Source organism: Squalius cephalus, assembly GCF_949319135.1.
Source record: "Squalius cephalus genome assembly, chromosome: 19".
In the NCBI taxonomy this organism is placed as follows: domain Eukaryota; kingdom Metazoa; phylum Chordata; class Actinopteri; order Cypriniformes; family Leuciscidae; genus Squalius; species Squalius cephalus.
In genome coordinates this window covers 7,347,460-7,360,567 of record NC_137140.1, presented here as the reverse complement: position 1 = coordinate 7,360,567, position 13,108 = coordinate 7,347,460, and the positions used below count along the sequence as shown (strand labels likewise).

Below are 13,108 nucleotides of genomic sequence, written 5' to 3'. Positions count from 1 at the left end.
TTTGTTTGTGTAGACTGGGATAGTTCTCAAGGTCAAACACCAGAGACTGCACATCAAATAGGACCAGAAACCTGTAGAACAAGCAAGTACAATCAAAGGACAGACTCATCGAGGGCAGAGCCGCAAGCAAACCTCCAAACAACTTGCAATAATTCCAGAAATTGCAGTAATAATGCTAATCTTGAGGCCTTAAATGCTAGAACACATCACTCACTGCAAAGCAGTGTACAACCCAAACAGCTGTCAATGTCTGAGCTTTGCTCAGCTCAAGTAATAAATGAATATGAGGATTCAGTCAGAAAGAACACTGGTACTTTCAGAGATGGTAGTATAGAGAATAATGATGTTATCTCCCAGTGCAAAGACATTAAAAGAAAGCCACCAAAGTCTAGGTTGCCAGTAAGAATACCTCATCCACCACTGGGTTGTAAAAACGATCAAACATCTTCGAGACCAATTCAGAAGATTAGAAAGGTAGCCAGGAGTCGATTAGATCCATTCCCAGATGTGAAGCCTAAATCTAGCATACCAATGATGAAGGTCAAAAATATTAGTTCCTCACCAGTGGGGAAATGTAGGACTACAACAATGGCCAAAAAAAAAGTTAAAACACAGCCAACCGAAGCGATAACCACCAACAAAAGATCAAAAACCGGTCAAGTAAGTAGATCAGGCAGTAAATGTGGTCAGAAGACTTTACGTGAGGTTGACAAAAGTTCTAGTAGTCATTTAATACCTAGTAGCCCAGTGAAGTTGGTGGACTGCCTTTCCAGTAAAGAGAAAGAGATGCAGGTATATGATAAGGATGGAGAAAGCAGCACATCAAGGAACACATCTTTGTCAGAAGCATCGCAACCCTCCAGTACATCCAGGTCTGCTAGAGACGTGAGATCACAGGTTGAGCAGTCCGGCAGAGACAGGAGGAGGAGGAGTAGGAGGAGGACTGATGGAGGTGAAGGCAGTCAGGGTGCTGGGCCTCAAGTGGCCCCCTGCGTGGAGATCGAGCCTAGTTTGTAAAACTTTCCACTTGTATGATCTTAGTTGCATGAGCCGTTGTGATTGTCTGTGGTGTGACCTGACTGTAGATGTCATCTTTGTCATTTGTCATTTTCTCTCTCTTTGTGTACTGTACTTGTGTACTGGTCTCTAAACCTGTCTTCAGATCTCTTTCTATGGATAAGTCAGTTTTACTGTAGCATGCCAGTGTTAGTGGGTTGCTGGCCATTTCAATAGGTTTCTAGTTCTTGTAAAGTGCTAAGGAAGCCTGTCAATCTCGTGAGCCCACGCAGACACAGAGTCCTAGCACAGCAATGAAGATGCCGCATGTTCAGTTTCATATGATATTGTGAATTCACGTTTGAACCTCTGCTGTAGCTGTAGAAACATTTAAATTGACTTTGACTTTATTTGTGATTCATTTGTTTCTGGTAAGATTATACTGTCAGAAGGTTTTAAACATTTCTTGTTAGATTGATAGGATGTATTCTTCACAAATCTAACATCTTAAAACCACTGACATATTAATTGACTATATCAAAATATTTTATAACTCTTTTCTGAACAATGTCTCCCAACCTATAATTTGGATATGGCCAAAGTATGCCAAAATCTCCCTAAGACTTTTAATTCTCTTTGCTTGATCATAATAGGGTTGTCTGCTTTACTACTTTTCTAACTTCTCTGAATAACATACGTTTTAAAAGATTTTCATGACTTTCCATTTTCTGCTCTCAGGCCCTCAGAGCCCCTGTGAAAGAACAGATTTGCGTATGGCTATTGTGGCGGATCATCTTGGTCTAAGTTGGACTGGTAAGAAATGACACCACCTAGAGGACAAAGTGTTACATAACCACCTTAACACAAATATACTCTATTTGTTTATATATCTGTAATAGTGTATGTAAAGTAATTTATTAGAGTAATTTATATCACATTTTTAGGACTAAATGCAATTTTTTTTAACATCGCTACATTGCGTACATATGGCTTTGCCTTTTGTTGTTGGTTCTCAAAGCATCGGTGCTGCTGTGATCAGTAGGGTGTGCCGTCTGCAGTCACTGCAGTACTGCGCACATGTGTACGGGGGAGTGGTAAAGACAGAGTTGTTAATCTATTTTTAATGTGTTGCAGAGCTGGCCAGGGAAATGGAATTTTCGGTTGATGAGATTAATCACATCCGTGTGGAAAACCCCAACTCATTGACAGCTCAGAGTTTCATGCTATTAAAGAAATGGGTTAGCCGAGATGGTAAAAACGCTACAAGTAAGTATGCCTATGGACTACATATTTTCTGAATGAGGGTTAATCATATGGAAGGGAGAAGGGTGGGTAAGGTGTGGGCAGGGACAGAGACTTCTGCATCCAAATAATTTTCTCAGCCATTATACAAGGAATAACTTTGTTTATAATTTAAAGGCATAATTTATTTTAGCTGATATGTGCAACCATGAAAATATTTTCTTTTCTCCTTTTAGCGGATGCCTTAACTGCAGTCCTGACTAAGATCAATCGGTTGGATATTGTGACATTGCTGGAAGGGCCGATATTTGACTATGGTAACATTTCAGGCACAAGGTGTTTTGCAGATGATAGCGCAGTTTCCCAGGAGCAGGCTGATGGTAAAGTTTAGCCCCATCTACCTGAACTCTACTTCTCTATGTCTCTCACAAATCTGTAGATTCATAGAACCATCATGGCAAAACACTTATTGCTCTAAATTTAAACCCAGTATAAACTTAAACTCAAGTTTAAGTTTAAATCTCAATCTTCCTTTCTAATCAGTTAGATTCACCAATTATCAACACTGTTATTTCCCAGCCTGGTATTGGACCAGACAGGGATCAGTGTGAACATATATATAGAGTTATTATGATTGTATGTTTGTATGAAAGCATTAATGCATGTAGCTATGGTTGACACATGACATGACAAGATAATGATGAACCAAAACTTAATCCCATCTCAATAATAGTTTAAATTACACAAGTTAAAAAAAAAAAAAGAAAAAAAAAAAAAAAATTCACCATAGAGAAACAATTATGTATACACTGCAATATGAGTCTCTTAGCCCTCTCACTCTAATTAAATACTTGTATACATCTGAATATTATATAATATATTATATGCTTAAATGTTGTTTTTATACTTATAATCAGTGTCTATACGTCAACAGCTTTGATAATGTGGTATTCAGATTGTTACATACATTTTTTTGTTTGTAATGTTCTGATTTTTTATAGCTAGTTGATTTGGTTCATGGTTTGAAACTCTTTAAGTGTGGGACCCCCGGTTCGCCTGGGAAAAATCCTGTCAGATCCAAGGCCGCTAAACAATGTGGGACATTTATTATTGCGCTCTATTGGAATATCTGCTAAGGCCTTATAATCTATTTGTGTGATGTATCTGATGGGTTTAAGATTTGGTTCATACAGGATTAAGATAAAGATTATGTTTATGTGTATACAAAGTATACTCCAATAGCAACTAACAATTAGCAATAGTGCTCTAGTTTTCTCTACTCTGTTTTCTCACTATACTTTCTGAGATATTAAACATACATGAAAACATAATAATATCCAACCTGCTTTAACAGCATGATTGCCTTTAAGTTTCTCTCTGTGTATTGCTAATGTAATGGAATAATGATCATACAGTAGTCTGGAAGCTTTATCGATAGCATGGCTCTGGCTACTATGGAATGTCTGCTTGCTGTCAAGCTGTCTGATCCTTCAATATCCCAGAATCCTCTGAACCTTCCTGATAGAGTGCTTCTGCTTCAAATACAGACCAGCTGCTTCTCCACTGCCTACCAACTCTTTCATAGCAACAGTTTTGCCTCATTTCAAAGCGCAGCTCTGTAGCATAGTTTCTCTTTCTGTGCTGGAGTAAATCAGTGCTAGCTCTTGCTACAGCTCTTCACTCATGCTATGGTAACTCACTCTGTTATTAACATTGCATTATTATCTTCATATAGCAAAATCATCCTCATAAGTCTTATGTTTCTAACACTGTTCAACATCTTATCTTGTCTTGCTCCATTTGTCTGCAACCTGGTGTCCATGATAGTTTCTACTGCCTCTACTTCATCTATATCCTTTGTATCTCCTATCCCTAAAGAGTTGACCAAGCAATCTCAGTCTGTTTCCTCTTCCTCATCATCATCCTCCATCTTTCTCCATTTACGTCAGGACCCCACTGTTCCAGAACTTTATATTTAGTGTTGTAATTATCTGCCTTTGAAAATTACATGGTGAACTATAAGATATCTATAACTATACTAATTATACTATATGTTGCTTACCTTTATGGTATACTTGTGATGGAATATTCTGGGTTCACTTATTTTCTATCGGCCGTCTGGGGTATCCTTTCGACTACCACTGAAAATAACTTTTCCCTCAGTTTGTTTGTGAAAACAAACTTGCAATAATCCATATACAATAGGAGTCTATGGGGCAAGTGTACCACAAGGTTTAACAGGTGAAATATGAAGCTTGTATTTTTGCTAAATCACTTAAATGTATTGTTAAGTAAAAATGTTTGTTATTTGAGTTGTAAAGTTATCTAAATTTTATGGTGGGACTACTCTAGTTGGAGGAACTTCTGCAAATAACCCAGAATATTCCTTAAAAGCCATACAGTTAGGGCGTTTTAAATTTAGAAGACCATCCTAACACCGACATGCTCCTCCATGACATTTTCAAAGGCCTCTGTCATAACATCTGTTGCTGTGGCGTTGTGCACAAGTAGTGTTCGTCTCCATCTCACTGTGTTGTATCACTCAGGTTACCACAACATTGAGCTGGAGCTCAAGAGTCCCTCAGAGCTGTCCTATGAGCCCCCTACCCCTCTTCGCCAGGATGATTTCTTTAGCGAGGACAGTAGGCAAAACTTCCCCTTTAGTGCCCCTGTTAGACCCAGTGAACTGTCCTTGCCAACCACTAGTGGCTCAGTGTCTACAGATAACAAGCCGCCTACTGTCATGGCAGAGGACTCCTCTATTGGAGGTCGAGAGTCTGTTAGCCAAGAGGATGGGTCAGCTGAAGATGACCTTGGTGTCAGCCACGAATCTGTTGCCCCCTCAAAACAACATGACAGTGAGGGAACCTCCAAAGAATCAGATGTCTTCCCAAACTGGCCAGTAAAAGAGCAGCAGGAACCTAAGATGCCTGTTTGTGCCTCAGCCAGTGAAGCTCCTGGAGAGAGTGGAAAGTCTGGGTTTGATGAAGAGATGACCCAAGAGAAGATAAAGTCTCTCTTGGAGAACATTAAGTTGGAGGAAGGCTCAGAGGATGAGGAGATGACTGAGGAGAGGCTGCAAGAAATCCTCTCCCAAGTGCAGCAAGCAGAAAAAGACATGTCTTCAATTTCAGGTCTGCAGAGTGAGACATCCGGTGCAAACGTGAAGACGGCAACTTCTGGCCAAGGACTGGGTGCTGATAAACAAGGGCAAAGAGAGTTCAGGTACTGTGATCTCTATTAACAAACTGTAGTCATCTTATTCCACAAGCTCAGCAGGTTAGGTATCAATCAAGTAATGTATTTTAAACTTCGATGTATCCACAGCCAAGAGTCAATGTCCTCAACACCTGGAGTGCAAGCTGAGAAGCAAAATGGAGAACATCAAGTACTCCAAGCCCAAGCTGTCTTATCACCAGACGCCAGTGAGTCTTTCAGCAAACCAAAGGGCAAAGCAAGGAAAGACTCTGGACGAGAGGAAGTGAGCAGTGAGGCTCTGGAGGACAGAGGACCAAACCACAGGGAGGAGGTTTCCGAGCCTAAAGTCCAGGTACAGTGTTCTTTGAGAGGCACTGAAAAATGACACCAATGCTCTGTAGATATTCTTAGATAGATAAACCAAGTTTGTAACCAAGCATGCACTCATATGGCTCAGGGTGTCTCGATCTGCCCGTTTGTCCAGAACTAAGTACACTGCCCATGGATTCAGCTATTTCTTTTGGGCTCTTCTTTTGTGAAAGTTCCAAATGCATTGTAAACATTTCACTTTATTATTTTACTACAAATGTCAGTAGGTCTTCTTTGGTCTCTGAAGTCTCAAGGTGCAAAGAAGATGCACACTAAACAACGTAAATATTACCAAAAAGATATTGGTTGCAGCAATACAAGCTGCAGAATGTGCAACCTTGTAATCGTTTCACGGGTAATTAAGGATTCAATGTCCTAGTATTTAGTAGATCAAGACTTTTGCTAGTACCTGAATCACACAATAGGGAATTAGAAAGTGGATTGAGACACACCTTCAATACTCTACTGACTCTTATACATCTAATGACATTTCTTTTATAAAGTACATTTATATGCACTTTTTTAAAAGTTCTGACTAAAATCATACCAGATGGGTATTTTTCCAGCATGTATACACATTTAATTAGACTACAATTGGCCTTGGTATTTTGCGCTTGATGTATGATGTGTATTGTATTTAATACTTGAGTTACTTGATTACGCATCAAAACTATCATGTATACGTGGACAGACTGTAGCTCGACTATGCAAAAAAAACTAAACACTTTAGATTGATTATAACTGCACATGTAAATGCGAATATGTTCTCCATTGAAAGAAAAAATAACCATTATCAAGGCTGGGTCACCATCAATTCTTGAGATTTGTAACTTGAAGAACATTAGTTGAAGGTCTGAAGCATTTCATATGAGCTTGATTGCTCATTCACTGCTGTAATGTGCTGACCTGACTCTAGCAGGAAGCGCGTAGAGATAATGAATACAGCTCTGATGAGGAAGAGACTGTCACCACCAGAGTGTATCGGCGGAGAGTGATTCTGAAGGTACTATGAGTGGAACTCTTGTAGTTTTGGGCCGGTTTGTGTGCTACAAAATTTGTGTGGGCTTAAGTCTGTGTGCTAAGAGGGAATGAAGTGATTAGCACACTGCCACTTTTCATGAAGAAGTTGCTGTGATTTCTGAAGTGTTTATGTCTCTCTTGTCATCTGTTTTTTTTTTCCGTCTTTTAATTTTCTTCTTTATTTTTATTAAAGATAGGGTAGGCTATTTTGGAGCGGCTAGCAATAGCAAGCTAGCCTTGAAAGCATAAGATCCCACCCTCCCTTCAGAGTGCTCTTCAAAGCCACGCCTCCTTCAAAACATATGAATGCGCACAGCTGAGTCTGCAAAACGTCACGACAGACGGTGTTAAATTACCTTGTAGCAAGGTTTGTTATTCAGGGACGGAGGAGGCAGGAACCAGCGAACGTTAAAACACTTTAATCATAAACAAACACAACATGAAAGTAAAGCGGTAGCCCCTCACGGACGACTGCTGCATTAAAATATAATGAAACAACATTAAATAGTCCAGGCCTGGTCCTCTCTTTCACTGTCGTTGCTCCTCCTTTAATGCTCCCAAAGCTCCTCTGTGAGAAACTCAAGACCGGCAGGCATGTTACGCTCATTAACACTCAAGCCACCGGCCTCGCACTGTTCCCACGGCTCTTGGCTTTGTCCTGCTTGCCACGTACCTCATTTCTTAAAGGACATAACATTACACTAATAATAGACTTAAACAACTGAAGGAACTCTGACTTGTACCACCTGACTCTTACTGATTCATTTTTATAGTGTTGCCTTAGAAATGCATAAATCCGCGTCTGAAGACGTGAACCACTCCGAGTAGAACATCATGGGTTGCCATCTATTAATTACTGTAATTCTGGCGTGAACACAGCATAACCCTGTTGTTTTGGTTCAGGAGAAACTGTAAAGGGTGGCTACTGTTTGTTTGCGGCGCTCTGGTAGGACATCCTATCATTGCATTCGGACCGAATGAAATAAATGAACGGACATTTTTTGGTCCCGAGACTTCCACAGAAGATATATGTAAAAAAAAATCAAAATATTTAGACCACTTCTATTATTGATTGCAATCTGGAGTTTCAACCAGTATAACAAAAAGCATTTATGTAAAACATAACCTACCCTACCTTTAATTAAATGTGCTTGCTAAAGCATCACTACTAATACTTCATATTGATATTAAGCTTCGCTACATATTGATACCTCATTTCAAATATTTTTTGGTGGTGCTTTTGGCATGTCATTTGAAAGATAAGCCTGCATAAGACAATTAGCTCATGCTGTTTTTTTTTTTGTTTTTTTTCTGTAGTGATGATGTTGTCATCAGTATGTTTGATTTGAATCTTTATATTTTCTTACACCAAAAAACGTCTCTCTCTTTTTTTTTTTTTTGCCAAATAAAATTGAAATAACGCTTTCTAGATGTCCTCACATACCCTGTGTGTGTGCGTGTCTGATATAAAACAAAGTAAAGAATCTGAAATATCTCATCATGCATCCCACCTCTATAGGGTGATCAGGCCAAAAACATCCCTGGTGAGACAGTGACAAAGGAGCAGTACACGGATGAAGATGGAAACATAGTCACCAGAAAAGTAATGTTCATGCCCACCCCTAGCAGTGTCACCATCTCCTCACTTTACCACATCTGTTCTCTTCCCACTGTCCCCGTGTCGGTGTAAACCAGTACCATGAGTCGTGACTTTACCCCCTTCTTTTAGGTCACCCGTAAAGTGGTGCATCTCACAGCTGCTGTTGAGGAAAAAGGCAGGAGAAAGCGTGGGAAGCGTTCCCGGCAGGCCAGTAGGGCCGAGCAGGAGGAAGAGGGGGGCCCCGGGCCCCACAGAGTGCACACTGAGGTTGGATTCGTGTGCAGTGCTGATGCTAAAACTAGTGCAGGCCTGCAGTGTGCAAAACATGCGTTGTATTAAGAATCTAACTCAAGATTTTTGTTTGACGTGGCTTCATTAATGGAAAACTGATCTGTGTTGATTGATATGCTGTGTTCCCTTGCTGTGAGCGTGTTCCCACACCGAACAATAAACATTCAGAAGAGAAAGCAGACTCAAAAATATGTGGGGTTGAATCAGCGAAACAGTTTCAGCTGGAGTCCATTGATTTTCAGCAGAAGCTGAAACTATGCTGATTAAATTAGGCTGCATCCTAAAACAAATGAAAGTGAAAAATAAACGACTTTCCAGACATAAAGAAGGCCATAGAGGCCATGCATTAACATTTTTTAGGATTTTTTCTCATGAGCATGACTTACTTTTCATAATAAAAGCTACAGGTATCTTGACAAAGCTAGTTTATCTCGAGTTATCTCACAAAAACAAATTAACCAAAAACATAACAGTATTGCATGGCATATCTATTGTTCAGTCATGAAACTGAACTAGGCTGATTGGCCTCTTGTGATCCTGCAGCCAATGAGATTGCTTTCTCAACATTTAAATTGTCTGGTGTTTCGTATTTGCCGTAGTCTAGTCCTGCAGCGTGCTATCAGAGTTCCTCCGAAACCCTCTACCTCCCCCAGCTCCACCTTGCCTACATCTGCTGCGGGATATATATTCAAATATATTAATTATACAATATATATTAAATATTTAGCATAAATATACAGTATTTTCTATTATAATTTTAAAATAATAAAATTAGTTTTTATACAAAATATAGAAATGTATTTTTATAAAAATTTATTTGTAAAGAATGACACTGTCTAAACTTAAGACTGCACAGGTGGTGTTACTGCTCATGTGGCTTTAAGTTCTGCATAAATAGGTTTTGCTCAACAAGAACAATAATTAGAGGGAACATTGTTGATGTGTCCTGGCTGGGACTAATTGAATTGATTTCTTTTATAGAGTTTTCTTGTGCTACCATGGATGGGCATTGGTAACCCTGCAGACACTGTTGTATGACGGCTCTTTTAGAGTCATCTCTAACGTGCTTTATCTGCCTCTGTCATTTCAGGCTGGAGGAGGAGTGAAGGGCAAAAAGAAGGAAGGAAGACAAAGGGAGGAAAAGGGTCAATCGTAACAGTTGTGCTCTTTTTTGGTAAGCCCATAGGCACAAAACTAGAAAGGTCAGTGGAAGTCAATGGGTAGAAAGCAGAGCAGAGTAGAATCCTGCCAGATCAGGCGGTAGATTTGTGTGTAGTCATCAACACAATAGTTTCAACCAGAGAAATGTGCTTTGTTACAGCGATTTTTCCAGTAGACCGCAGCCCACTGATGACATGCAGACACAGCAAGTTAGTCCATGCAGTTGTTCTCTTACTGATAGTACTGTGTCTAGAGCTCTAGACCAAGACAAAGTGTTTTGAAGGGTCATTTGGGTCTTGCGTTGTGAATTCGCACATTGACTGGACATCTAATGTCTACATGAAATTGAATTCAAATTCAATGAAATTCAATTTAAATTACTGGCCAAGAAATCATAAATATTTCTTGCGTATTTTACTTCATAATATTTCTTTGTTCTACTCTTTCCAAATCCTAAAGCTTTTATTTTCTGTCTTTCTTTCTTTCTTTTTGCAAGATTAAATTAGATTTTCTTAGATCTTATATTTTCACTGTATTCTCACATGTTTGGAAATTTATATATATATATATATATATATATATATATATATATATTCAGTGCTTCCCACATATTTTCATTTTCTTAGTGAAAAATATATTTATTTTTTATTTTTTAGCTTTAGATTTTGAGGCGAAATTCCACATTTTTAATGCACCTCTGCAATGTATATCAAAAGGCATTTCTTAAAGGGATAGTTTTCCTAAAATTGAAAATGATGCTTGCTTGAGCACCCAGCATATGGGGAAGCGTGATCAAAATGTTCTTGGTTATCGCATAATGTCACTTCGTGTAATGTCACTTCTACAAAAATATATAATTTCTTTCTTTTTGCCACTGTGTTTCAGATTTGAAAGTGTTTCGAAACCATCTTCCTGGGAGAAAGGTCACTGGAAACGCACACAAGGTCAGGGGATGAGGAACGTGTGTCTGCAGCTTTCATAAAAACAAATGGTTTTCAGCCAGACGACTTTTGATTTCGCATGAGCATGAAAAAAAAACGTGTTTCTGTCAATAATGGCTAATGGTCGAGAAGACATTGTTGGTGCGACGTTTCAATCGACCGGGGTGGGGGGGGGCGTCCGATGCGAGAAGCTCCATGGCAGCGCTCAAGCACTTCCGTGACCAAAGAGGCCACAAAACATATTGCTGGTTGACAGAAATGGAGGGACTTGTCTGAATCACCTTCAACACTCGCCTTACATTTTTTTCCTCTCGGATCCATAATGTCGGAGTGTATAATGCTGTTGGAGCTTAGGATGTATATAAATTACACTGTATAAATTTGAAAGTGGGTCACAATATTGTTAATGCACTGGCAAGTGTGTAGGAATGAACTACCAATTCTGATTCCAATTTTAAGGGAACGCTTCACATGCACTTGTATAATTATTAGCAGAAAATGTTTGTAAATGAAAAAAGCCAGCTTGATTTTAACAACTGATATTTCTTTTAAACCTACTGCAGCTCTCAGTGGTACGGACATTGGAGCAGCTGTAGTTTTGTTCAAAGACTTCTTCAGAGTACTAATATTTTCATGCATGTGATTCACTTTATTTCGATTTTTTTAAACGGCATAACACACGAGAGAAGGGGGAAAGATGTTCTGTACGTGTACACTCACAGCCTTGCTAATGCTTACCCTTTTTTTTTTTTTTTTTTTTTTAACGAAGATGACAGTATCACACCACCACTGACTCATTGCTCAGCTTCACTAAAATACACTGTGTCCCGTCACATCACAGCGCCGGTTTCCCTATGCAGTTACAGATAGTGACAGTTACTGAAATCCGAATGCTCACCGGAATGCGTCATGTGGACTGCCGTGATGCACTTTTAACTGTTTTCGTGTGTGTTGGCTCGAAGATGTAGAAGTCTTTCTGTCAGCCTGTCATTTGTAATCATTCTAGCAGTGTTTTACTACTTTTCAAGGCTGCTGTGGTTTTGGGGAAAATTTTACTCTGGTTTTGGTGCATTATTGAGAAATCACCCAAGCATTAATGGATGATAAATCTGGTAACAAACATATGTATGGAAAAAAAAAAAGCATACACTGGATGATCAAATTAATTATTTAAGCTTATAATAAATTGTGTTCAAACCCTCAATGTGTTTTCTTTCTTTTTCAACATTAACGTTTACATGGGGGAATCTCATAATGAAAGTTACGTACGATATTGACATAAAAATATAAAAAGATAAATTATTATTTCATTATAATTAAGCACATTTCCCCCACACATTCCTCATTAGTGTAATGCAGTAATAACAATCATTCTGTCCAGTGTTTTATTATTGTACAAATGTAGCCCTATATCATAATGTTTACATACAATTTTCCTGTACAGATACTGTATATTTGATCTTTTTTTATAGGCACTCGACATTTGAGGAAGTGTGGTCAAAATGGTCTTGGTTGACAATGTCTTAAAACATCTAAATGTTCTTAAAAAAGTAGAAGACTTGGATTAATCTGCTTGATTTGGATTACTTTTAAAATCTCTATGAACTTTTTGAAGCTTGAATATTTTGGTTATGTGACTTTCAAAGGATGGACAAAAATGATATAAAGAGTGTGTGTGTGTGTGTGTCCCGAAGATAAACAAAAGGAATAAAATAAGGGTGAGTTAATGATGACAGAATGTTCAGGTAAAGTAACCCTTAAATTACATGATATATTACCAAAGAAATCAGCAGTGTTCAGCTTCCTTTGACAGTCTCAACTAGTGAAATTCAGAAATTCAGTCAGAAATTGCATTGGCTTGCAGTTCATACTATTTAGAATGCAAGATTTGTTTGGGAGGTTGGTTTCATGGAATACTCAGCTAAACATTTGACATAGACTATTTAATAGAAAATAATAATACTTGGCAGGCCAAAAACTGTCTTCCTTTCAATATGTTCTTTTTTTTATTGGAAACATTTGGTCACTGAAAAATATATAATTTGAATGTAATATTTTAGCAATTGATTTAACTGATACTAAACATACAAATAGACGTGTGCCACAATAATCTTTATAAATAAATATATTTTTAAATCTGGCAAAATCTGATCAGTGCTGAGAAAATGAGCAGCTTGCACATGATCACACTGTCTGTCTGTCTGTGTGCTGCTTCAGCAAACGTCTGAGAAACGATTTACGCCTGTTTAGGGACATTATGAGCCTTTGAATTGGAAATACACAAAAAGTT

The 13,108-nt window shown here is 38.5% G+C and overlaps 1 protein-coding gene across 23 annotated transcripts in view; it reads left to right on the top strand.

Annotated features, from left to right (window-relative positions):
* Positions 1 to 11,494, top strand: part of ank3b (ankyrin 3b) — a 180,347-nt gene extending 168,853 nt beyond the window's left edge. For 9 of the 23 annotated variants that reach the window (XM_079851663.1, XM_079851664.1, XM_079851665.1 and 6 more), the window contains 3 exons: positions 1,735 to 1,809; positions 2,131 to 2,262; positions 2,475 to 2,989. In XM_079851663.1, coding sequence (XP_079707789.1) covers positions 1,735 to 1,809; positions 2,131 to 2,262; positions 2,475 to 2,629 — 362 coding nt within the window. In that variant the 3' untranslated portion in view covers positions 2,630 to 2,989. Of the gene's footprint in view, positions 1 to 1,734; positions 1,810 to 2,130; positions 2,263 to 2,474; positions 2,990 to 4,784; positions 5,464 to 5,565; positions 5,789 to 6,721; positions 6,809 to 8,344; positions 8,429 to 8,554; positions 8,693 to 9,806; positions 9,891 to 10,762 lie in introns of those variants that run through there. The other 14 variants (XM_079851677.1, XM_079851674.1, XM_079851672.1 and 11 more) reach the window with 6 other exon arrangements.
* The last annotated feature ends 1,614 nt before the right edge of the window (positions 11,495 to 13,108 follow it).